At 42.4% G+C, this 26,119-nt stretch overlaps 1 protein-coding gene across 3 annotated transcripts; it reads left to right on the forward strand.

The window, feature by feature from the left end:
* The first annotated feature begins 264 nt into the window (after positions 1-264).
* LOC112221118 (NXPE family member 3-like) lies at positions 265-24,292 on the forward strand. Of its 3 annotated transcripts, none has more exons than XM_042303237.1 (6): positions 265-545; positions 15,937-16,013; positions 17,957-18,726; positions 22,596-22,663; positions 23,121-23,327; positions 23,586-24,292. In XM_042303237.1, exons 2-6 carry the CDS (start codon positions 15,948-15,950, stop codon positions 24,116-24,118), a joined length of 1,644 nt encoding a protein of 547 aa, XP_042159171.1. In that variant the 5' UTR covers positions 265-545; positions 15,937-15,947; the 3' UTR covers positions 24,119-24,292. The 3 variants fall into 3 exon arrangements, with proteins under 3 accessions (XP_042159171.1, XP_042159172.1, XP_024239011.1); XM_042303238.1 differs by lacking the exon at positions 265-545 and adding an exon at positions 2,155-2,231; XM_024383243.2 differs by lacking the exon at positions 265-545 and adding an exon at positions 9,244-9,362.
* Positions 24,293-26,119: the final 1,827 nt, after the last annotated feature.

Below are 26,119 nucleotides of genomic sequence, written 5' to 3' on the forward strand. Positions count from 1 at the left end.
TCAAAATGGGCAAAATGGGTGAACCTTTCCTTTAAGCATACAAAGGAAGATATCCAATGATATGTCCATCTATATTACTCGTAAAATCAAGGCTCATTTAATATTTGGTGACTTCCATCATTGAATGTGTCTGTTTAAAAAAACATGTAATTTTAGCAGTTGGTGGCGGTGGCCAGTAACAAAAAAAACGTACTCTCTCTTTGGCATACTGCCCAGACAGACAGTCCTAGAAAATTTAAACTTGAGAAATTGCTCTTTGATAAGAATCTATTTTTGTATATATATTTTTTAACGATTTTAATTTAAAACAATCACAGTAAGGTACTTAATTGTTACCCAGAAATGATTAGATAATGAGATTAAAACGGCTTCATTGGACCTTTTTAAATTCAGCTACAGTCATAGGCTGGATAGCTGTAGGTTGGTACACTATTTTTGGGTGGGGAGAGATGGTCGAAAGCCATTATAGGAGATAATCATAAATGTCTGACCATCCAGCACCGTCTACGAGTGCGTCAAGAGGGTATTTTTGTGGAGTAGCGCTTGTAAGTACACTATATTTTCAAAATAATACCTGGTGAGTAAATGAGACTTTAGAGAGTGTATGGAGAATATTATTTCATATCCGTTTTGTAGGTTAGGCTACTAGACTCCATGAAAAATGGTAACATTTAACGTATGATCTGGAGCGTTTTCCTAAGGTTAATTTGATTATTTACTCTCTGCTTATCCATTGAAGAAGGTATTGTAACGGTTTCGGCTTGTTATTAACCACCCAGATTAATCAATTATCAAAATACGCATTAGCCTAATTTTGCATGGAATTATAGAAATCAGTAGGCCTACCTCATATTTTTGATACCTACAATTTTCATTATTTGTTGGTCTTGTTAACCTAAAACGTGAATGTAGCCTACATTAGACATATTTCCATTGACACAGGTTTATCCGACAAAAGTCTAATTGAAGCGGCAGATACAGGAGAAACCTTCTAAAGATAGACAACATTTTTATTCGTTCCACAGGGATGAATATTTGTTTTGTAGAACTTTCTTTATTGTGACAAATGATGGTGGAAACGGTGTTTTCGAGTAAATGGTGATTGCCGAATCATTTTGAAGGTAGCTACGTAGGGCACGTTATGTCACCGTAACTTTAACGTTCCACTTCACATTTAATTTTAAATGCCTACTGCTTGCGAAATAAACATTCAACTATACAAATAATGTTTATTTGCAGGACAAGGATTGTACAGACCTTCAATAATGCCTGAATTGCACACAAGATGGTTAAATGGAAATGTACAATTGTCGAGTTTATTTTCTATATGCGACTTTTCTATATGTCAACAAAGAAAATCACTGGACAAGTTCATGGTAACTTAGCTAGTGACTTAACCTTTCCGAGTTTGTAGACTACTCAGTACTCTACTTTTTTTGTACCAGATTGTCGAGATGTGTTAAATTAATCTTGTTTCCCATGCAGGAAATAGTATGTTTTGAGTAATTTAAGTACATGATTGTAAAATAACAATTATGGTGGTTTAGTCTTCACAAAAGAAGTGTCATTATCAGAACTATATGAATATTAGGTTAATGTATCTAATGCATCATTATGTTTTCATTATTATTATTTACTTCAGTAGGCCTATCATGGTTGTTCAGCCCATATGCATAAGAGCCAACAGTGACAGTTTTGAAGGTATTTCGTACACTTTGTATTTTATTGTCCAATAAGGCCAATAAGAACAAACTCTCGGATAGCCTATAAACGCCTTTTGATTAATTGTTGACTATTGATGATACTCTAGTTTGATTTAAGGACTGCTTTGGACTGTCATAAGTATGAAGCATTGGCTGTAGCAAACTTTGTCAAAGCCCCATAGTGGTGCAAGATTGCATTCTTCAGAGGGATTTACTGCTCTGTTTACTGTATTTTACAGGAAAGTTTAGTTATGTTTAGATATAATCCATATAGCCTGTATTCAAACAAATCCAGCATAAAGTGTTTGAACATGATCTTTCATTATGACATGGTCGTTGCCGACTAGAAAGCAAGTTTGAACGAGTCTTTTTGAAGTGCAAATGCATTACACCTATGCTGGAGTGGCAAGGACATATCCCAACATGCACCAGCTGCAGCACAGCCTGCCCAAAAGGCTGCATTTACAGAGACCTCATTCCTTGCTTCAGATAGACGTGACTGAGTATTTATTCCTGTCAACAGGGTTGGTGAGTAACTGATTACACACACGTATAATTTGATTGCAAAAATCCTAAAACGAATCAAGTACTTAACCAGCAAAAAGATTGTAATCAGGTGACAGATACTTTTGAAAAAAATAGATGATTTCTTTTTGGATTACTTTAAAGAACCAGTGCAGTCAAACTAGATTTTTCTGTGTTTTATGCTGCCTAGAAGGCCAGCATCCTGCAGTCGCCTTTTCACTGTTAACGTTTCTGGCTATTTTGAGCCTGTAATCGCACCCACAAATGATACTCTAGATACTCAACTAGTCTAAAGAAGGCCAGTTATATTGCTTCTTTAAACAGGACAACAGTTTTCAGCTGTGCTAACATAATTGCAAAATGGTTTTCTAATGATCAATTATCCCTTTTAAAATTATGAACTTGGATTAACTAACACAACGTGCCATTGGAACACAGGAGTGTTTGTTGCTTGTAATGGGCCTCTGTACGCCTATGTAGATATTCCATAAGAAATCAGCAGTTTCCACCTACAATAGTCATTTACAACATTAACAATGTCTACACTGTATTTCTGATCAATTTAATGTTATTTTAAATGGACAAAAAAATGTGCTTTTCTTTCAAAATCAAGGACATTTCTAAGTGATCCCAAACTTTTGAAAGGTAGTGCATACAGTTGAAGTCAGAACTTTACATACACCTAGCCAAATGCATTTAAACTCAGTTTTTCACAATTCCTGACATTTAATCATAGCAAAAATGTCCTCTCTTAGGTCAGTTAGGATCACTCCTTTATTTTAAGAATGTAAAATGTCAGAATAATAGTGGAGAGAATGGTTTATTTCAGCTCATACTTCTTTCATCACATTCCCAGTGGGTCAGAAGTTTGCATACACTCAATTAGTATTTGGTAGCATTGCATTTAAATAGTTTAACTTGGGTCAAACGTTTCAGGTAGCCTTCCACCAGCTTCCCACAATCAGTTGAGTGAATTTTGGCCCATTCCTCATGACAGAGCTGGTGTAACTGAGTCAGGTTTGTAGGCCACCTTGCTCGCACATGCTTTTTCAGTTCTGCCCACACATTTTCTATAGGTTTGAGGTCAGGGCTTTGTGAAGGCCAATACCTTGACTTTGTTGTCTTAAGCCATTTTGCCACAACTTTGGAAGTATACTTGGTGTCCATTTGGTGTCCAAGTATGCTTGGTGTCCACTTGGTGTCCATTTGTCCATTTGGAAGACCCATTTGTGACCAAGCTTTAACTTCCTGATTGATGTCTTGAGATGTTGCTTCAATATATACACATACATTTCCTACCTCATGATGCCATCTATTTTGTGAAGTGCACCAGTACCTCCTGCAGCAAAAGCACCCCCACAACATGATACTTCCATCCCCGTGCTCACGGTTGGGATGGTGTTCTTTAGCCTGCAAGCCTCCCCCTTTTTCCTCCAAACATAATGGTCATAATGGTCATTATGGCCAAGCAGTTCTATTTGTGTTTCATCAGACCAGAGGACATTTCTCCAAAAAGTATGATCTTTGTCCCCATGTGCAGCAGACCGTAAGGTGGTTTTGGAGCAGTGGCTTCTTCCTTGCTGAACGACCTTTCAGATTATGTAGATGTTGGACTCATTTTACTGTGGATACAGATACTTTTGTACCGGTATCCTCCAGCCAAGATCTTCACAAGGTCCTTTGCTGTTGTTCTGGGATTGAGTTGCACTTTTCGCACCAAATTACGTTAATCTCTAGGAGACAGAACGCGTCTCCTAGATGACGGCTGTGTGGTTCAATGGTGTTTATTCTTGCGTACTATTGTTTGTACAGATGAACGTGGTACCTTCAGGCATTTGGAAATTTCTCCCAAGGATGAACCAGGCTTGTGGAGGTCTACACTTTTTCTTCTGAGATCTTGGCTGATATCTTTTGATTTTCCCATGATGTCAAGCAAAGAGACACTGAGTTTGAAGGTAGGCCTTGAAATACATCCACATGTACACCTCCAATTTACTCAAATGAGGTCAATTAGCCTATCAGACTCTTCTAAAGCCATGACATAATTTTCTGGAATTTCCAAGCTGTTTAAAAGCACAGTCAACTTAGTGTATGTAAACTTCTGACCCACTGGAATTGTGTTTCGTGGTAATTTCCTGTAGTACTAAGTGAAAGGAGAGTTTACAAACCACACACAAGTCAGAGTTATACTTTAAACTTCATCTTTTAATAATATGAGCTTCAGCATAGCCCTTTGACTCTCAGATCAATTCAGTGTCTATAAATGAATTCTGAGAGTGTCAACATAATGGCAACTGAGATATTTTATAACAAAGATCCACCCCCTAGTCAACATGACAAACCACAGATAATAGGAAAACTGCACAAAGGCCTTTTACTTGAGAGAGGAGTATCCCATAGCCAGATAGCATTAGCTATAAATTATCGTTTAGTTTGCTCTCTAAGACGAGGTTCTACATCTCGTTCTTGGTACTTCCTATTACCAAAACATTACCTCATCCAATGGCATATATCAATTATCAATTCTAGATACTCCCATCTCAAATAGAACCCACCCCTGGACAAGCTCCCTGAGAGGAGTGAGCCTCTAGGTCATATACTATGAAAGACAAGTTTCGACATCAGAGGGGACATACAATGGTTCCAGACACTACCATACTCCTCCCCCCAATGGGAAAATGAGGGAGTGACTAGAGTACAGACATAGTGGAGTCCTTCACATGGTTTCACAGATATATTCATTATGAAGACAATGTTCAAACCTGACTTATCCCTTTCTGATATTCTGCCAATTACTAGACATGTAAAGGACAAGCCTGACCTCTCTCCTCTCTGGGCCCCAAGTGACTTTTCCCTAGAGAAGCATATTATGAAAGTAGATAAAACATATTATTTATCAATGTTACCTAACTAATTCTGATTCAGCTATGACATGTGATACAGTGAAATAATCTGTCTGTAAACAATTGTTGGAAAATGTACTTGTGTCATGCACAAAGTAGATGTCCTAACCGACTTGCCAAAACTATAGTTTGTTAACAAGAAATTTGTGGAGTGGTTGAAAAACGAGTTTTAATGACTCCAACCTAAGTATGTAAACTTCTGACTTCAATTGTACGAAAAAACGAAAAACAGACTATTTACACGGGATAAGACAAACACACATCCGACTGCTACGCCATCTTAGATTGTGTGTTGAAGCAAACTGTATTTCCAAACTTTGTGTTTGGAATAATAGCCTACTGTGCAATTGTCAAAATGATGATAATGCCCTTCTGTAAACCTTTTCAGACAGTCAGCAGAATATCACCGAGTTCCCAGGTCTAGGTGACCAAATCCACGAAATTAACAAACAAATCAACATGCAAAAAAGTATTACTTTAACAACATAAGCATGCATAAAAAGGTATTTAACTGCAACAAAATGACGAATCCAAAACATCAATTTTTATTGTTAAACGTGACAATGTACACTGATAGTGTTAGCCAGCTAGCTAGAGTGGGCAAGTTAGCTGGTCCTGCTGATGGACATAGGTGCTGACGTATCACCACCCATGCAACGTTTTCGACTGTGATTAGTCTTCTTCAGTGAGGTTGAATGTGGTTGGCATCCAATAAATGTTGCATTACCGCCACCCACAAGACTGGAACACGACTCCCTTATACTTTGCTTGAAAAATAAAATAATAATAAGCAAATACCCTACCATCTAACACTACACTCACAAATAAAAAACAACCCTACCCTACTCCATTATTGAAATCTATTTAGTCCTATTTCAGGCCAACAAACCGGAAAGGATTGGACACCACCACTTAACACACCCTGTAACTCTTCTGATTGAATTTCTCGTACACCCAAATATCTCTCTGCAGCTGCCACCACAACAATTTTTTGCGACTTATGTTCTATCCCTGCAGTACTATAAATGTTATAAATGCTAAAAATCCAATCTTACTGAAACATATATCAGTTGTTGGCCTATCCTTCTGTACTGGTACAGATCCCCTTGGGCACACCTACAATTGACACATAACACTACTTTCCCCAATGCTACATATTCCTTTGTCTGATGCCCTTCTGCACACTTCTCACACCTAAGAACCTCCCTCCTACACACTGCTGCCACACTGCCCATAAGATTGACACCTGTAACAACTTAATGTATTTGGCACTAAAGCTCGTACAGGATAACTTACATATCCTAACATCACTTTGTCCGGCAAAGACTCAACATCAAAACTAAAAAAGAAGAGACAAGGGTCCACTTTTTCCAAAAACTTCACTCCTACTGTCACCTGTGGTTGGTCAACAACAACAGCATCACTTCAAAAATAGAGCAGAATCCTATTTTCTCCGCCTCAGCTGAGCAGCTTCCATTGGCACGAGCACTGCCGACTGCTCCACCTGGATATAATTTCTGTCTAGAATTTTTATTATATAGCCAATTTTGACTTTGTCTGTGGTAACTAGTCAAAATGGTTGTGCCTGTTGTTCACATGCGTATTTGTCCTCTCATTGGCTAGAATTGTCCCACCAAAAGGAGAAACCTGCTCCTTTTACTCTCTGTTCCGAACGTACTAGAAGACCAATTATTATAGCCTTTAGCCGTACCCTTATCCTACTCCTCCTCTGTTCCTCTGGTGATGTAGAGGTTAATCCAGACCATGCTGTGCCGAGCTCCACTCTCATTCCCCAGGCGCTCTCATCTGTTGATTTCTGTAACCATAAAAGCCTTGGTTTGATGCATGTTAACATTAGAAGCCTCCTCCCTAAATTTGTTTATACACTGCCTTAGCACACTGCTAATCCGGATGTCCTAGCTGTGTCTGAATCCTGGCTTAGGAAGACCACAAAACCCCCTGAAATTTCCATCCCTAACTATAACATTTTCTGACAAGATAGAACTGCCAAAGGGGGCAGAGTTGCAATCTACTGCAGACAAAGCCTGAAGAGTTCTGTCTTACTATCCAGGTCTGCGCCCAAACAATTTGAGATTCTACTTTTAAAAATTCACCTTTCCGGAAACAAGTCTCTAACCGTTGCCGCTTGCTATAGACCACCTTCTGCCCCCGGCTGTGCCTTGGACACCATATGTGAATTGATTGCCCCCCATCTATCTTCAGAGCTTGTGCTGTTAGGTGACCTAAACTGGGACATGCTTAACATGCTTAACCCGGCCACCCTACAATCTAAGTTTGATGCCCTCAATCTCACACAAATATCAATGAACCTACCAGGTACAACCCCAAATCCGTAAACACGGGCACCCTCATGGATATCATCTTAACTAACCTGCCCTCCAAATACACCTCTGCTGTCTTCAACCAGGATCTCAGCGATCACTGCCTCATTGCCCGTGTCCGTAATGGGCCTGCGGTCAAACAACCACCCCTCATCACTGTCAAAGACTCCCTAAAACACTTCAGCGAGCAGGCCTTTCTAATCGACCTGGCCCGGTTATCCTGGAAGGATATGGACCTCATTCCGTCAGAGGATGCCTGGTTATTCTTTAAAAGTGCTTTCCTCACCATCTTAAATAAGCATGCCCCATTCAAAAAAAATTGAACCAGGAACAGATATAGCCCTTGGTTTAATCCAGCCCTGACTGCCATTGACCAGCACAAAAACATCCTGTGGCGTACTAGCATCGAATAGCCCTCACGATATGCAACTTTTCAGGGAAGTTAGGAACCAATATACACAGGCAGTCCGGAAAGCAAAGGCTAGCTTTTTCAAACAGAAATTTGCATCCTGTAGCACAAACTCAAAAAGGTTCTGGGACACTGTAAAGTCTATGGAGAATAAGAGCACCCTGTCACGAATCTCACCGAAGATGGTGCCTCTTCCTGTTCGGGCAGCGCTCGGCGGTCGTCGTTGCCGGCCTATTAGCTGCCATCGATTCCCTTTCAGTTTGTTTCTGTTTATTGGGTTTAATTGGGTACACCTGTTTTGAGTTAGTGTTTGTTTGTACGCTATTTAAGGGCACTAGGCCCGCTGGGTATTTGTGCGGGCTTGTTCTCTGTTATTTGGCTTTGGTGTATTAGTGTGATCTATATTTTTCCGGACAGTTTTAGTCCTTTGTATTTTGGACGGTTGTTTCATGCGCCCTTGTGTTTTGCATGTCCATCTCTCCACTGTCTTTGGAATAAAATATCCACGTACGGAATTACCTGCTCTCTGCGCTTGACTCCTCCACTCACCATTCCTAGAAGTCGTAACAGAAGCCCGCACCTTTGAATGGAGTCAGCAGGAGCAGCGACCACCCCTCTCCCAACTATGGAAGAGCGCGTCCATCATCATACAGCTGTCCTCCATCGGATCGGTTCAGCGATGGATCAGATGATGGAGAGAATGGAGCGATGGGAGAGGAGTGGTCTACCGACGTCTACCCCAGCTCCCCCACAGACGACGCCACCTACTCCACCTATGTCGTCCTCCCCCCCGAGGGAGTACGATGGAGCGGCGGCTGGGTGCCAGGGATTTTTGCTCCAGCTCGAGCTCTACCTGGCTACCGTGAGTCCGGCTCCCTCGGGTGAGGAGAGTGTGAGCCTCCTCGTCTCCTGTTTGACGGGTAGGGCCCTGGACTGGGCCAACGCTGTCTGGAACAGCCCAGACTCGGCTCGGGACCACTACGCGGAGTTCACCCGCCGTTTTCGAGCTGTGTTCGACCACCCACCAGAGGGCAAAGCGGCGGGTGAGCGACTGTTCCACCTCAGACAGGAGACAAGGATTGCGCAGGACTTCGCGTTGGAGTTCAGGACCCTGGCTGCTGGTGCTGGGTGGAATGACAGGGCCCTGATGGACCATTACCGTTGCAGTCTCCGGGAGGACGTCCGCCGGGAGCTAGCTTGTCGGGACACAACTCTCTCCCTTGATGAACTGATAGACATGTCGATTCGACTGGACAACCTGCTAGCTGCCCGCGGGCGTTCAGAAGGGGTCCTGTCAATTCCACCTTCCAGCCCTCCCGCTCCAACTCCGATGGAGTTGGGAGGAGCTGCATCTAGGGAGACCGGAGGAGGAGGCTCCTCCTGCGCCTATTGTGGACGGAGAGGACACACTTCGGACCGGTGCTGGAGGAGTCCCTCTGGGAGTCGAGCTGGCCGGCGGAACACTTCTTGGCCACCCCAGGTGAGTAGGCACCAAACTCACCCAAAGCTCCCTGTTGGTCACATGTTTTTGTTTATTTTTTTCCCTCCGTTTTTTCCCTCTCTTCAGCATAAGGCGCTAGTCAATTCAGGCGCAGCTGGGAGTTTTATGGACCGCGGACTCGCCCGTAAGTTGGGTATTCCGTGCAGATAGACCCACCTGTCCCCGTGCACTCCTTAGATAGCCGACCGTTAGGGTCAGGGCTGGTCAGGGAGGCCACGATTCCGCTTGACATGGTAACGCAGGGGGATCATAGGGAGAAGATCAGTTTCTACCTTATTGATTCACCTGGGTTTCCAGTGGTGTTGGGGGTTCCCTGGCTGGCTATTCACAATCCCCTCATTTCCTGGAAACAGGGGGCTCTTCAGGGGTGGTCAGACGAGTGTTCGGGTAGGTGTATAGGAGTTTCCATCGGTGCCACGACGGTGGAGAGTCCAGGCCAGGTTTCCACCGTGCGCATTCCCCCAGAATATGCCGATTTGGCTATCGCTTTTAGTAAGAAAAAAGCGACCAAAATACCACCCCATCGACAGTGGGATTGCGTGATAAACCTCCAGGAGAACGCTGCACTTCCCCGGAGTCACATGTACCCACTGTCACAGGAGGAGACGTTGGCTATGGAGACATATGTCAAGGAAGCTCTGAGACAGGGGTACATTCGGCCCTCCATATCACCCGTCTCCTCGAGTTTCTTTTTTGTGAGGAAAAAGGAGGGAGGTCTGCGTCCGTGCATTGATTATCGAGGTCTCAATACGATCACAGTGGGATTTAGTTATCCGCTACCGCTCATCGCTACGGCGGTGGAATCATTCCACGGAGCGCGTTTCTTCACAAAACTGGACCTCAGGAGCGCGTATAATCTGGTGCGTATTCGGGGAGGAGACGAGTGGAAAACAGCGTTTAGTACCACATCAGGCCACTCTGAGTACCTCGTCATGCCGTATGGGTTGAAAAATGCTCCAGCCGTCTTCCAATCCTTTGTAGATGAGATTCTCAGGGACTTGCACGGGCAGGGTGTGGTAGTCTATATTGATGACATCTTGATTTATTCTGCCACACGCACCGCGCATGTCTCCCTGGTGCGCAAGGTTCTTGGGCGACTGCTGGAGCATGACCTATACGTCAAGGCTGAGAAATGTGTGTTCTCCAAACAAGCCATTTCCTTCCTGGGTTATCGCATTTCCAGCTCGGGGGTGGTGATGGAGTGTGACCGCGTTAACGCAGTGCGTAATTGGCCGACTCCGACCACGGTAAAGGAGGTGCAGCGGTTTTTAGGGTTTGCCGAGGTTTATCCGGGGTTTTGGCCAAGTAGTGGCGCCCATTACCTCACTGCTGAAGGGGGGCCAGTGCGTCTGCGGTGGTCGGCAGAGGCTGATGGAGCCTTCAACCAGTTGAAGGCGCTGTTCACTGAAGCTCCCGTGTTGGCGCATCCGGACCCTTCGTTAGCATTCATAGTGGAGGTGGATGCGTCCGAGGCTGGGGTTGGAGCCGTGCTGTCTCAGCGTTCGGGCACCCCCCCGAAGCTCCGTCCCTGCGCTTTCTTTTCTAAGAAGCTGGGTCCGGCGGAGCGGAACTATGATGTGGGGGACCGGGAGTTACTAGCTATGGTAAAGGCCCTGAAGGTGTGGAGACACTGGCTAGAGGGGGCTAAACACCCTTTCCTCATCTGGACTGACCACCGCAATCTGGAGTATATTCGAGCAGCGAGGAGACTGAATCCGCATCAGGCTAGGTGGGCCATGTTCTTTACACGCTTTAGATTTACGATCTCTTATAGACCAGGTTCCCTTAACACTAAGGCCGACGCGCTGTCCCGTCTCTATGACACCGAGGACCGGTCCATCGAACCCACTCCCATCCTTCCAGCCTCTCGGCTGGTGGCCCCGGTGGTATGGGAGGTGGACGCGGACATCGAGCGGGCGTTGAGGGTTGAACCTGCGCCTACACAGTGTCCGACCGGTCGTAGGTATGTGCCGCTTGGTGTCCGTGATAAATTGATTCGGTGGGCTCACACACTACCTTCTTCGGGTCATCCGGGGATTGATAAGACAGTGCGGGGTCTTAGGGGGAAATACTGGTGGCCCACCTTAGCTAAGGATGTGAAGCTCTATGTCTCTTCCTGTTCAGTATGCGCTCAGAGTAAGGCTCCTAGGCATCTGCCTAGAGGGAAGTTACAACCCCTCCCGGTTCCACAACGGCCATGGTCCCATCTCTCAGTAGATTTCCTTACGGATCTTCCCCCATCTCAGGGGAACACTACCGTTCTGGTCGTTGTGGATCGGTTCTCTAAGTCCTGCTGTCTCCTCCCATTGCCTGGTCTCCCTACGGCCCTACAGACTGCAGAGGCTCTATTTACCCACGTCTTCCGGCACTACGGGGTTCCAGAGGACATCGTTTCTGATCGGGGTCCCCAGTTCACGTCCCGGGTTTGGAAGGCGTTTATGGAGCGTCTGGGGGTCTCGGTCAGCCTTACCTCTGGTTATCACCCCAAAAGTAATGGGCAGGTGGAGAGAGTAAACCAGGAAGTGGGTAGGTTTTTGAGGTCGTATTGCCAGGATCGGCCAGGAGAATGGGCGAGGTACATCCCGTGGGCAGAGTTGGCCCAGAACTCACTTCGTCATTCATCCACGAATATGTCGCCATTCGAATGCGTACTGGGCTACCAGCCGGTCCTGGCTCCGTGGCATCAGAGTTAGACCGAAGCTCCTGCGGTGGAGGAGTGGGTACAGCGCTCTAGAGAGACCTGGCGGGCAGTCCAGGATTCCAGGGGTACTGTCACGAATCTCGCCGAAGATGGTGCCTCTTCCTGTTCGGGCGGCGCTCGGCGGTCGTCGTCACTGGCCTATTAGCTGCCATCGATTCCCTTTCCGTTTGTTTCTGTTTATTGGGTTTAATTGGGTACACCTGTTTTGAGTTAGTGTTTGTTTGTAGGCTATTTAAGGGCACTAGGCCCGCTGGGTATTTGTGAGGGCTTGTTATTTGGTTTTGGTGTATTAGTGTGATCTATATTTTTCCGGACAGTTTTAGTCCTTTGTATTTTGGACGGGTTGTTTCATGCGCCCTTGTGTTTTGCATGTCCGTGTCTCCACTGTCTTTGGAATAAAATATCCACGTACGGAATTACCTGCTCTCTGCGCTTGACTCCTCCACTCACCATTCCTAGAAGTTGTAACACACCCCCTCCCAGCTGCCCACTGCACTGAGGCTAGGAAACACTGTCACCACTGATACATTCACGATAATTGAGAATTTCAATAAGCATTTTTCTATGGCTGGCCATGCTTTCCACCTGGCTACCCCTACCTCGGTCAACAGCCCTGCACCCCCCACAGCAACTTGCCCAAGCCTCATCCATTTCTCCTTCACCCAAATCCAGATAGCTGATGTTCTGAAAGAGCTGCAAAATCTGGACCCCTACAAATCAGCCGGGCTAGACAATCTGGACCCTACAATTATCTGCCTAAATTGTTGCAACCCCTATTACTAGCCTGTTCAACCTCTTTCGTATCGTCTGAGATCCCCAAAGATTGGAAAGCTGCCGCAGTCATCCCCCTCTTCAAAGGGGGAGACAATCTAGACCCAAACTGCTACAGACCTATTTCTATCCTACCCTGCCTTTCTAAGGTCTTCGAAAGCCAAGTTAACAAACAGATCACCGACTATTTTGAATCCAGCCACACCTTCTCCGCAATGCAATCTGGTTTCCGAGCTGGTCATGGGTGCACCTCAGCCACGCTCAAGGTCCGAAACAGTATCATAACCGCCATCGATAAGAGGCAATACTGTGCAGCTGTATTCATCGACCTGGCCAAGGCTTTCGACTCTGTCAATCACCACATTCTTATCGGTAGACTCAACAGCCTTAGTTTCTCAAATGACTGCCTCGCCTGGTTCACCAGCTACTTCTCAGACAGAGTTCAGTGTGTCAAATCAGAGGGCCTCTTGTCCGGACCTCTGGCAGTCTCTATGGGGGTGCCACATGGTTCAATCCTCTTTTCTTTGTACACATCAATGATGTCGCTCTTGCTGCTGGTGATTCTCTGATCCACCTCTAAGCAGACAACACCATTCTGTATACTTCTGGCCATTCTTTGGACACTCTTAACTATCCTCGAGACAAGCTTCAATGCCATACGACTCTCCTGTGGCCTCCAACTGCTCTTAAATGCAAGTAAAACTAAATGCATGCACCTAAACCAATCGCTGCCCACCCGCCCGTCCAGCATCATTACTGGTGGTTCTGACTTAGAATATGTGGACAAATACAAGTATCTAGGTGTCTGGTTAGACTGTAAACTCTCCTTACAGCCTCACATTAAACATCTCCATTCCAAAATGAAATCTAGAATCGGTTTCCTATTTCGCAACATAGCACCCTTCACTCATGCTGCCAAACATACCCTCGTGAAACTGACTACCCTACCGTTCCTTGACTTTGGCGATGTCATTTACAAAATAGCCTCCAACACTCTACTCAGCAAATTGGATGCAGTCTATCCCAGTGCCACCCGTTTTGTCACCAAATCCCCATATACTACCCATCACTGCGACCTGTATGCTCTCGTTGGCTGACCCTCGCTTCATATTCGTCGTTAAACCCACTGGCTCCAGGTCATCTATAAGTCTTTGGTAGGAGCTCGATATCTCACAGGATGTATAAATCAGAAATGTCCCTTTATAACTCATCACCAAATGGGGTAATAAGAGGAAGTCCAGCGGCGGGAAGAGGGAGAAGATAGATGTAGATGAAACTTGGCCAACGTTCTACACATTTTTTTTGTCAATGGAACATTATATCTCAATTTAGTTTTCTTTTCTGTTACGAACAGTGTGAACTAAGTTTTGTGGACTTTTTTGTTGTTTAAAAGGAGTACATGGGCGAATGTATTTATTGCACTCGTGCACTTCACAGAGAAGGCGTTCCCTGATGGAAATTTGCAAATACATGCTAAAATGTGCCAATAGGATCTCGCTCTCTTGCTTGGCTCTGCCCACCTCCTTGCTTGTTCTGCACACTATGCTTCTTTTGCTCTCATTGGATATGACACTGTTGAGATATCTTGGGTTAGTTACCAGTATCTTTGCTAATGTTCTTGTCACTTGCTAGCAAGCTAGCTAGCAAACTTCAGCTACCACAGTCATGTCAGACATTGCACCTGGAATGAAACACTAGCTGCATTTCTGTTTGTTTGAGCCTTTGTTCTATTGGTATTTACTTGGATATATCCATAATGATGTTGATGAGGTCTGACAGCCAGACAGCAAGGCTTATATTATGTTACAAAACAAATAGTAGCCTTCAATATAAAGTTGTTTTTGATCAAATAAAAACCTGTCACTTCTGTGCTTTTACCCATTTTTTGCAATATCCAATTGGTAGTTTCAGTCTTGTCCCATCCCTGCAACTCCCGTACGGACTCAGAAGAGGCAAAGGTCGAGAGCTATGCATCCTCCGAAACACGACTCTTCCAAGCAACACTGCTTCTTGACACACTGCTCGCTTAACCCGGAATCCAGCCGCACCAATGTGTCGGAGGAAACACCATACACCTGGTGATCGAAAGTCTTCTTGCAGGCACCCGACCCGCCACAAGGAGTCGCTAGGACAAGGAAATACAGCGAGCCAAACCTCGTTGGGTCTCACGGTCACGGCTGGCTGTGACACAGCCTGGAATCGAACCCGGGTATGTAGTGATGCCTCAAGCACTGCGATGCAGTGACTAAGTACCGCTGCACCACTCGGGAGGCCCACTTTGTCACTTTCACAAGGTTGTAGTAATTAAAGTTTCAGCTATTATGATATTGGCTCAAATCTAGGTTTTGCCTTTATATTTTGAGAAAATGAACAACAATAATATCAGTCAGTTAACATGACCTTTATGAATTATGAAACGTTTCTGCTTTAATTAAGTGATTTTTGGATTACATAAATGCATCAAGATTTACAAAAACTTACATTAGCTGATGATCTCCTAAATCTGTGTTTACCATCCAAACAATTAATTTCCCAATTGGCTTTGGCCAACAAGCTATGGCGGAGTTAGTGCCTACAAAAAGATGCCATTACTATTGCTCTCTATCAAGCCTCCAGACGGTGCCCATCTGCGTCTCCTCCAGTGCGAGCATGAGCTGCAGTGTATAGCTTCATGCAGGCTAGCAACAACCGTTGAATTAGCAGCTCTCTATTTTCATCAAGAATATTTTGTGGTAGACTTTACCAAACATAACTGAAAATGTGACCAGACAAGCAGCAAGTTGACAAAACAATGAATGCAGTCAGCTAGATGGCTAACTTTAGCGTCCACCATCCTCATGTGTTTCTCTCTAGCAGTGAACTTCTCTCCAGAGTCCGAGTAGAAAGCAAAGCATATTGTTGATTTGCCCCATCAATCCTGCTGAGAACTTGATAAATTCAGCTTCCCCTCTGAGAATAAACCAGACCTACATTATATCCATTCTATTAATTTACACATTTTCATTCAGATTGGTATAATTGTGACTGTTTATTATTACTGTACTCAAGTTCACTTTGATGTTTTCTTTAATTTACCAACAGATATATGGAGGATGGGAAGACTGCTTCAGCTACTGATATTGGCTTTGATACTATTGATCTGCATTTATCTTTTATTTGTAAGTTCTACAATTTTAAACATTTATTTTGTTTTAATCATTTTGAAGCTATGCATTGTTTACGACAGCATTATTGATACAAGATTATACAGTGCATTCAGATCCTTTCCCTTTTTTCACATTTTATGTTACAGCCTTATTCTAAAATTGATTAAATAAAGAAAATCCTCATCAATCTACACATGATGCCTCATAACATTTTAGAAAATTGATTAAAAAAATAAATCACAGAAACACCTTAAGTATTCAGACCCTTTGCTATGAGACTCGAAATTGAGTTCGGGTGTATCCTGTTTCCGTCGATCACCCTTGAGATGTTTCTACAACTTGATTGGAGTCCACCTGTGGTAAATTCAATTGATTGGACATGATTTAGAAAGGCACACACCTGTCTTTATAAGGTCCCACAGTTGACAGTGTGTCAGAGCAAAAACCCAGCCATGAGGTCAAAGGAATTGTCCGTAGAGCTCCGAGACAGGATTATATTGAGGCAAAGATCTGGGGAAGCTTACAAAAAAATATCTGCAGCATTGAAGGTCCCCAAGAACACAGTGGCCTTCATTCTTAAATGGAAGAAGTTTGGAACCATCAAGACTCTTCCTAGAGCTGTCAGCCCGGCCAAACTGAGCAATTGGGGGAGAAGAGCCTTGGTCAGGGAGATGACCAAGAACCCGATGGTCACTCTGACAGAGCTCCAGTTCTGCTCCAGTTTTTTAGCACACCACCATGTGGGCCCTTATGATAAATTGGCCAGATGGAAGCCACTCCTCAATAAAAGGCATGACAGCCCGTTTGGAGTTGACTAAAAGGCACCTAAAGACTCTCAGACCAGGAGAAACAGATTCTCTGGTCTGATGAAACCAAGATTGAACTCTTTGGCCTGAATGCCAAGCATCACGTCTGGAGGAAACTTGGCACCATCCCTAAGGTGGCAGGTAGCCTAGTGGTTAGAGTGTTGGGCCAGTAACCGAAAGGTTTCTGGATTGAATCCCCAAGTTGACAAGGTAAAAATCTGTCATTCTGCCCCTCAACAAGGCAGTTAATCCACTGTTCCCCGGTAGGCCATCATTGTAAAAAATAATTTGTTCTTAACTGACTTTCCTAGCTAAATAAAGCTTCAATTAAAGCGTGGTGGCAGCATCGTGCGGTGGGGATGTTTTTCAGCTGCAGGGACTGGGAGACTAGTCAGTATTGAGGGAAAGATGAACGGCGCAAAGTAATGAGATCCTTGATGAAAACCTGCTCTAGAGCACTCAGGACCTCAGACTGGGGTGGAGGTTCACCTTCCAACTGGACAATGACCCTCAGCACACAGCCAAAACAACACAGGAGTGGCTTTGGGACAAGTCTCTGAGTGTCCTTGAGGAGCCAGAGCCCAGACTTGAACCCAATTGAACATCTCTGGAGAGAACTGAAAATATCTGTGCAGCAACGCTCCCCATACAACCTGACAGAGCTTGAGAGAATCTGCAGAGAAGAATGGATAAACTCCCCAAATACAGATGTGCCAAGCTTCTTGCCTCATACCCAAGAAGACTTGAGGCTGTAATCCCTGCCAAAGGTGCTCCAACAAAAGTACTGAGTATAAAGTGTCTGAAAACTTATGTAAATGTTATATTTCAGTTTTTAATTTTAATACATTTGCTAAAATCTCTAAACCTGTTTTTGCTTTGTCAATATGGGGTATTGTGTGTGTAGATTGAGGGAATATAACAATTTAATCAATTTTAGAATAAGGCTGTAACTTGTCAAAATGTGGAAAAGGTCCAGACGTCTGAATACTTCCCGAATGCACAGTGTTAGTGGTTTTGATGGGGTAAGACAGCTATACTAAGCTCGAGGTATTAAGGTACACGTTATGTGCCTCTAGGCTTTAGTCAATATAATGATTAGGCCAATAGTTTGTTTGGTGATAAACAGATTCTTTCTTTGTCTCACTGTAGGTATGTCAATTCAACCAGTGCCTGCTGAATGTGTCACCATCCAATCATCTCAAATACAACCACACTAGCTTCACAAGTTGTAGTGGAATCAACGGGACATTTACACCAACCAATGACTCCTTAATAAGTAAAGAGGAATGGGAATCTCTGCTCAAAGAGCTACAATGGTCATTACCGCCTGTTGTCCTCTTATCCACAGATGAGGCCACAAACCCCACTAAGTGCTCATTCTCTGTTGTCAACCCCAATTCAAACCACACAATTGGAGGGTTTATAGATGTGATTTTGATAGCTAGAGATACTAAAAACAGGATCAAAACCTATGGAGGGGACTTTTTTCAGGCCAAGTTGTTTAACTCAGAACTTAAGGCCAGTACTTATGGAGCTGTAACAGACCACTTTAATGGCACCTACACTGCCCGTCTGGCCCTGCTTTGGCCCGGACCTGCCAAGGTATCCATCCGCCTAGTGCACTCTAGCGAGGCCGTGCAGGTACTGTGTAGGCAAAGGGAACAGGACCCAGATAAGGTCTACTTCCAAGGCTACTTTGAGGAGGGTGGCAAGCAGGAAACTGTGATGTGCAATGCCCAGAGAAGTCCTAGGCTGGTGGGGAATGATGCACAGTGTTGCTGTGAGTACAGAGAGCCAGTCACTGGGGAGACCTGGTTCTGTCGTCGGCCATCTTCCCTGCCTTGCCATGCTTTGACCTACCACAGCATGGGCGGTTACCAGGCAGTACTCTCCAAGGTGGAGGCGACCCTTCTAAAGAGGTAGATACAGTGTCTTCAGAAAATATTCATACCCCTTGACTTAGTCAAAAAAAAATTGTTACAGCCTAAATTCAAAATGGATGAAATTGATTTGTTTTCTGACCCATCTACACACAACACCCCATAATGACAAAGTGAAAACATGAAATGTAATTTATGTAAGATTCACACCCGTTCTGGGTAAGCTTTCCACACCTGAATTGTGCAACATTTTCCCATTATTCTTTTCAAAATTCTTCAAGCTCTGTCAAATTGGTTGTTTATCATTTGCTAGATAACCCTTTAAAAGTCTTGCCATAGATTTTCAAGCAAATTTAAGTCAAAACTGTAACTCGGCCACTCAGGAACATTCACTGTCTTCTTGGTAAGCAACTCCAGTATATATTTGGCCTTGTTTTTTAGGTTATTGTCCTGCTGAAAGGTGAATTTCCCAGTGTCTGTTGGAAAGCAGACTGAACCAGGTTTACCTCTAGGATTTTTCTTGTGCACAGATCCATTCTGTTTTGTTAAGGACTCTCCAGCAGTTATTTTTACGATATATGTTTTTGACATTCCTGAAGAAAATAATGTGCTTTTTACTCCATACATTTTCCCTGACACCCAAAAGTACTCCTTAGCAGGACAGGAAAATGATCCAATTCATGCACTTCTCAAGAGAACATCCCTGGTCATCCCTATTGCCTCTGATCTGGTGGACTCACTAAACACAAATGCTTCATTTGTAAATTATATCTGAGTGTTGGAGTGTGCCCCTGGCTATCCGTACATTTTTCTAAAACAAGAAAACGGTGTCGTCTGGTTTGCTTAATATAAGTTAATTTAAATGATTTATACTTTACCTTTTGATACTTAAATATATTTGAGCAATTACACTTACTTTTGATATTTAAGTATATTTAAAACAAAACTTTTAGACTCTTAATCAATTAGTGTTTTACTTATTGAATTTTACTTTTACTTCTATTAAGGCATCTATACTTTTACTCAAGTATGACATTTAGGTACTTTTTTCACCACTGCTCCCCAGGGCTTAATGATTAGGAGCATACCCATAACCTGATGCAGCCACCGCTATGTTTGAAAATATGGAGAGTGGTACTCAGTAATGTTTTGGATTTTACCTATACATAACACTTTGTATTCAGGACAAAAATGTAATTGCTTTGCAGTATTACTTTAGTGCCTTGTTGCAAACAGGATGAATGTTTTTGGAATATTTAATAATGTACATGCTTCCTTATTTTCACTCTGTCAGTTAGGTTGGTATTGTGGAGCAACTACAATGTTGTTGATCCATCCTCAGTTTTGTCCTATCACAGCCATTAAACTCTAACTCTTTTAAAGTCACCATTGGCATGAAGGACAACTGTATCTTTGTAATGACTGGGTGTATTGATACACCATCCAAAGTGTAATTATTAACGTCACCATGGACCATGCATTTTTTTATTACCCATCTACCATTAGGTGCCCTACTTTAAGAGGCATTGGAAAACCTCCATGGTCTTTGTGGTTGAATCTGTGTTTGAAATTCACTGCTCGACAGAGGGACCTTAAAGATATTTGTATGTGTGGGGTACAGAGATGAGGTAGTCATTCAAAAATCATGTTAAACACTATTATTGCATACAGAGTGAGTCCATGCAACTTATTATGTGACTTGTTAAGTGGATTTTGGCTCCTGAACTTAAGACTTGCCAACACAAAGGGGCTGAATACTTAGTTCATTTGAAAAACATGATTTCACTTTGATATTATGGGGAATAGTGTATAGGCCAGTGACGACAAAATCTGAATTTAATACATTATAAATTCAAGCTATAAAACAAAATATGGAAAGGTCAGAGTGTGAATTCTTTCTAAAGGCAATGTATGTACAAATGTCTACAACTCACAGGGTTTATATGCAATTATACGCAATACAATCCATATAATAATTATGTTAACCACAAACTGAGCTGATTAGTGGGTCTATGCGGAGAGGGCAAAATATAGCCTTCACTCCAAGCTTAGTTTTGTGCAATGCACATCCCGGACCAAAAACAATTAGCTGGCCTTAGGTGTCTAGATGGTGTCAAGCACTCCTCCAGCATCTTTTCATTTGTTCTGCGTCTCACGGATGTTCTTCTTTGTGATCCGAAAACCTTTGCAAATCTGCCTAGAAGGCCAGCATCCCGGAGTCGCCTCTTCACTGTTGATCGTGAGAAAAAGGTGTTTTGCGGGTACTATTTAATGAAGCTGCCAGTTGAGGACTTGCGAGGCATCTGTTTCTCAAACTAGACACTCTAATGTACTTGTCCTCTTGCTCAATTGCGCACCAGGGCCTCCCACTCTTCTTTATATTCTGGTTAGAGCCAGTTAGTGCTGTTCTGTGAAGGGAGTAGTACACAGCGTTGTATGAGATCTTCAGTTTCTTGGCAATTTCTTGCATGGAATAGCCTTCATTTCTCAGAACAAGAATAGACTGACGAGTTTCAGAAGAAAGTTCTTTGTTTCTGGCCATTTAGAGCCTGTAATTGAACACACAAATGCTGATGCTCCAGATACTCAACTTCTTTAAAGAAGGCCAGTTTTATTACTTATTTAATCAGCACAAGAGTTTTCAGCTGTGCTAACATAATTGCAAAAGGGTTTTCTAATGATCAATTAGCCTTTTAAAATGATAAACATGGATTAGCTAACACAGCGTGCCATTGGAACACAGGAGTGATGGTTGCTGATAATGGGCCTCTGTACACCTATGTAGATATTCCATTAAAAAATCAGCTGTTTCCAGCTACAATAGTCCTTTACAACATTAACAATGTCTACACTGTATTTCTGATCAATTTGATGTTATTTTAATGGACAAACAATGTGCATTTCTTTCAAAAACACGGACATTTCTAAGTGACCCCTAACTTTTGAACGGTAGTGTATTACTGTATGTGGACTGATATGAGGTGAATGGAATGTAGTTACCAAGGCCCTTTGCTTAAAAACCTCTTAAGGATCGGACCCTTTTTTCCCCCAATTTTCGCCTAAAATGACATACCCAAATCTAACTGCCTTGTAGCTCAGGACCTGCAGCAAGGATATGCATATTATTGACACCATTTGAAAGGAAACATTTTGAAATTTGTGGAAATGTGAAATGAATGTAAGAGAATATAACACATTAGATTTGGTAAAAGATAATACAATATTTGAAATGCAAGAGAAGATGGCAGCAGTGTATGTGCAAAGTTTTAGAATGATCCAATGAACCTTTGCATTTATGTTCAAAATGGGGTATCAATACTGCCCAGATGTGCCTAATTGGTTTATAAATAACTTTTTAAGTTCCTAACTGCACTCTCCGCAAACAATAGCATGGTATTCTTTCACTGTAATAGCTACTATAAATTGGACAGTGCAGTTAGATTAACAATAATTTAAGCTTTCTGCCAATATCAGATATGTCTATGTCCTGGGAAATATTCTTGTTACTTACAATCTCATGCTAATCGCATTAGCCTACGTTATCTCAACCGTCACGAGGGGGACCATCAATCCTGTAGAGGTTAATGATCATTTGTAATGTATTACAGTCTGATTTGCTTGGACGGTTTCCCATTTGATGCCGAAATTCTACATAGAGTCATTTATCTTTTAATCATCTTAGGAATACAATGTGATGGCGTCATTAAATTGCACGTCCCATTTTGCTCACTGCTGTACAGTCATATAAGCATGGCATAAAATGAGGCTGGGAATGTGTAGGAAATATAATGGCACACATATGGCACAGCAGCCATGTAGTAAACAGTATTAAGAACATAAACGCAAAACACTTTTGGTTACTTGTTAACAACGTTTGAAATGATTGTAAACTTCCTTCTTCTCTGCAGTTCCACAAACATTATTGTACCAGGTGACGATTCTGCTATCGATGTCCAGCAACAGGACACTGAAATCCGTAAGTTGTTCCAAACTACTTCTCCTTTGCTAAACTTATGAACCAACAGCTAAGTCTGACATAGGCCTAGCTAATTGACTGCAACTCACAAGACTTTTGCAGAGACATCCGTATGTGTTTCTCACAGCTTTGACTTTCAGAAAAAAAAATATGAAGACATAACCACAATGATTGCTTCAAGGTGATGCAAGTCCTTTGCCAGTACAATTTGTTTTGACTACGTTACATTACTTGTTTAATCTATCTCATTTGAATAATGTATATTCATAGATGATATTAAAAACATTTATATTAATCACATGATTAGTTGTGGGATTATCACAATGAATGTCAAAATGAGGATATATAAAAACATTTCAAATAAATCATATACTTTAGCCTAACGCATATGATTAATTATTAACCCACTTATCTATTGTTCTAACATAGGCCTGAAAGTATTTTTTTCTCTCTCTAGGATCACAAACAAAATGTCGTCCTGGTTTGCACACCTCAGTACCAGCTGGATTCTACCTCCAGGATCACTGGACATCCCTGGTGTGTGACTCAAAATCCTTTCCCTCAGCTAAACTGATATCTGGATGCCTGAAGGACAAACAGATCCTTATGATGGGTGACTCCACTCTCCGTCAGTGGTTCGACTACCTGGAGGAAACTGTGCCAAGTATGATATAGTTTGTAATCAGTTTATTATGTTAATATGTTTGTAGTCAAGTCCATGTGTTCAAATGGGTTTACATGGGTTAATAAAGCTTTGGCCAGGCAATTATGCAACTGGTATTGTTGAATGCAAAGACACCCATGTAAGTCATGGTATACGGCAAAAGTGTAATAATAACTTTTATAACTTCTTTAATGCATATCCCAGCACATTGTTTGTCTGAATTAATATATTTGCATTAAACTTATGATCCTTCTGCAGCATTGAAACGCCTGAACCTTCACACATCAAGCAAATCGGGCCCCTTTGAGGCAGTCGACACCCAGTCCAACACCCGTATTATCTGGCGGGCCCATGGGATACCTATACGGACAAGCAAGACCCCCTGGGCTGACCTTCACTACATCGCCAGCGAGGTGGATGGTATGGCAGGGGGTGCACACTCTGTAGTCGTCTTCACCATCTGGGCTCATTTCACCACGTACCCACTGGCTATGTACGCACACCGTCTGGTTGTCATCCGTAGGGCTGTGGCGTCGCTCCTAAGACGATCTCCCACTACTCTGGTAGTAATCAAGTCAGCCAACACGGGCTACAAGGATGTGTATGGCAGCGACTGGCTCTCCTGGCAGCTCGACATGGCACTCAGGGAAATATTCAGGGACTTGCCCGTGGTCCTCATCGACGTTTGGCAGATGACCTCCTGCCACTATTCTCCGGACAACATTCACCCGCCCTCTGTGGTGATCCAAAATGAAGTGGATCTCTTCCTGTCCTTTGTTTGTCCACAGTGAAAAATGTTGTAGTCATGCCTGTAATAACATTGTGCCTTACTGTATACACAATGCTGTCTCCAAAAGGATTCTACAGTATATTGGAAAGGGGATTTTAATTCTTGGAAGATAATTCCTTTAAAAACAGTTTGCCTTATTCAAAATGAATGTAAAGCTTTTCTAACTGGCCTTATTTTTAAAAAAAAACTACTTTAACTATGAACACTTGACAAAACTATGGCAAACCACAGAGCTCAAAGTTTTCTTTACAACCAAAATCCCCTCAACCTTTATCATTTCTGTTTCTCACACATTTCTGAGAATAGCATAACTATTAATATCCACAGAGAATCGATTCAAGAGAAGCGCTGATACCCAGTGCTCCTAGTTGTATTTTAAGCACTTAATGAGATTTTCATTTAAATATTATTTGATAGATTATTATTGACACTTACTACAGATTATGTAAATACATTATGTGCAACTGAGAAGGACACATGAGATTCGCAGTAAGAAACTCGTTGCAGGTTTTGAAAATCAGTGTTTTACTTTTAATCTTACCCAGTGATGTCACAGATACCTTTTATTTTTATCCACAGATTATAGAAAAGAAAGTGACACAATCTATTGTTTGTTGTATACTCAGTACTTTGTTGAAGCACCTTTGGCACTGATTAGTCTTAAATATTCTTGGGTATGGCGCTACAAGCTTGGCACACCTGTATTTGGGGATTTTCTCCCATTCTCTGCAGAGCCTCTCAAGCTCTTGTCAGGTTGAATAGGGACCAGTTCTTATTCTCTAATAAGAGTCCCTCAACTTAAACATTGAACAGGAAGGACAAACATTACAGGTTTGGCTTATATATTTTGAAATAACTTTTATTAAAAACAAGAACAGTTTCTATGTCTTAACTTGTCTTTGTCAATAATTTTTCTTCTAAGCAACCACACATGGACCACACAACATGGACTTGTTTGAGTTCAAATAAAGACAGTTCCTTAAAAGTTTGGCTGCAACCATTTTTGACCGTTATCTTTCTCAGCAGACCACTTCCTCTGTAGGCCAAAGAGAAATTGTTTGTTTAAAGGCCCAATATATTTGGTACAAAAACTCCAAAAAGCAGTGGTGTAAAGTACTTAAGGAGAAACGCTTTAAAGTCCAACTTAAGTAATTTTGGGGGGTATCTTTACTTTACAAGTAATATACTTGGCTACTTTTACTTCACTACAATCCTAAAGAAAATTATGTACTTTTTACTCCATACATTGAGAGTTGGAGCGTACCCCTGTCTATCCGAAAATAAATAAAACACTAGAAAATGTGGCTGTCTCCTTTGCTTTGAAATTATTTATACTCTTCGATTTTGTAGTGTTTTATTCATTTACGGATAGCCAGGGGTACGCTCCAACTCTCAAACAACTCTCAGGCAGTAGGGATGACCAGGGATGTTCTCTTGATAAATGTGTGAATTAGACAATTATCCGGTCCTGCTAAACATTCAAAATGTAACGAGTACTTTTGGGTGTCAGGGAAAACGTATGGAGTACAAAGTACATAGTTTTCTTTAGAAATATAGTGAAGTAAAAGTAGCCAAGTATATTACTTGTAATGTAAAGTACAGATACCCCCAAAAATGAATTAAGTTGTACTTTAAAGCATTACTCCTTAAGTACTTTACACCACTGCTTTTTGGAGTTTTTGTACCAAAGATATTGTGCCTTGAAATAAACATTCTCTTTGGCCTACAGAGGAAGGGGTCTGCTGAGAAAGAAAACCATAAAAAATTGTTGTAGCCAAACTTCTAAGGAACTTCCTTTATTTTTAACTCAACCAAGTCCATGTTGTGTTGTCCATGCATGGTTCCTTAGCTTAGTTTTTCTCAGTCATTTTTTTCTTCTAAAACAATGGTATTATTGTAGTTATAGTTATCAAGAAACCGTTCTTGTTTTTAATAAAAGTTATTTTTTTATATATATATATATATATATATATATATATATATATATACAGTATATGTATAT

Source organism: Oncorhynchus tshawytscha, linkage group LG21 (genome assembly GCF_018296145.1).
Source record: "Oncorhynchus tshawytscha isolate Ot180627B linkage group LG21, Otsh_v2.0, whole genome shotgun sequence".
Lineage (NCBI taxonomy): Eukaryota > Metazoa > Chordata > Actinopteri > Salmoniformes > Salmonidae > Oncorhynchus > Oncorhynchus tshawytscha.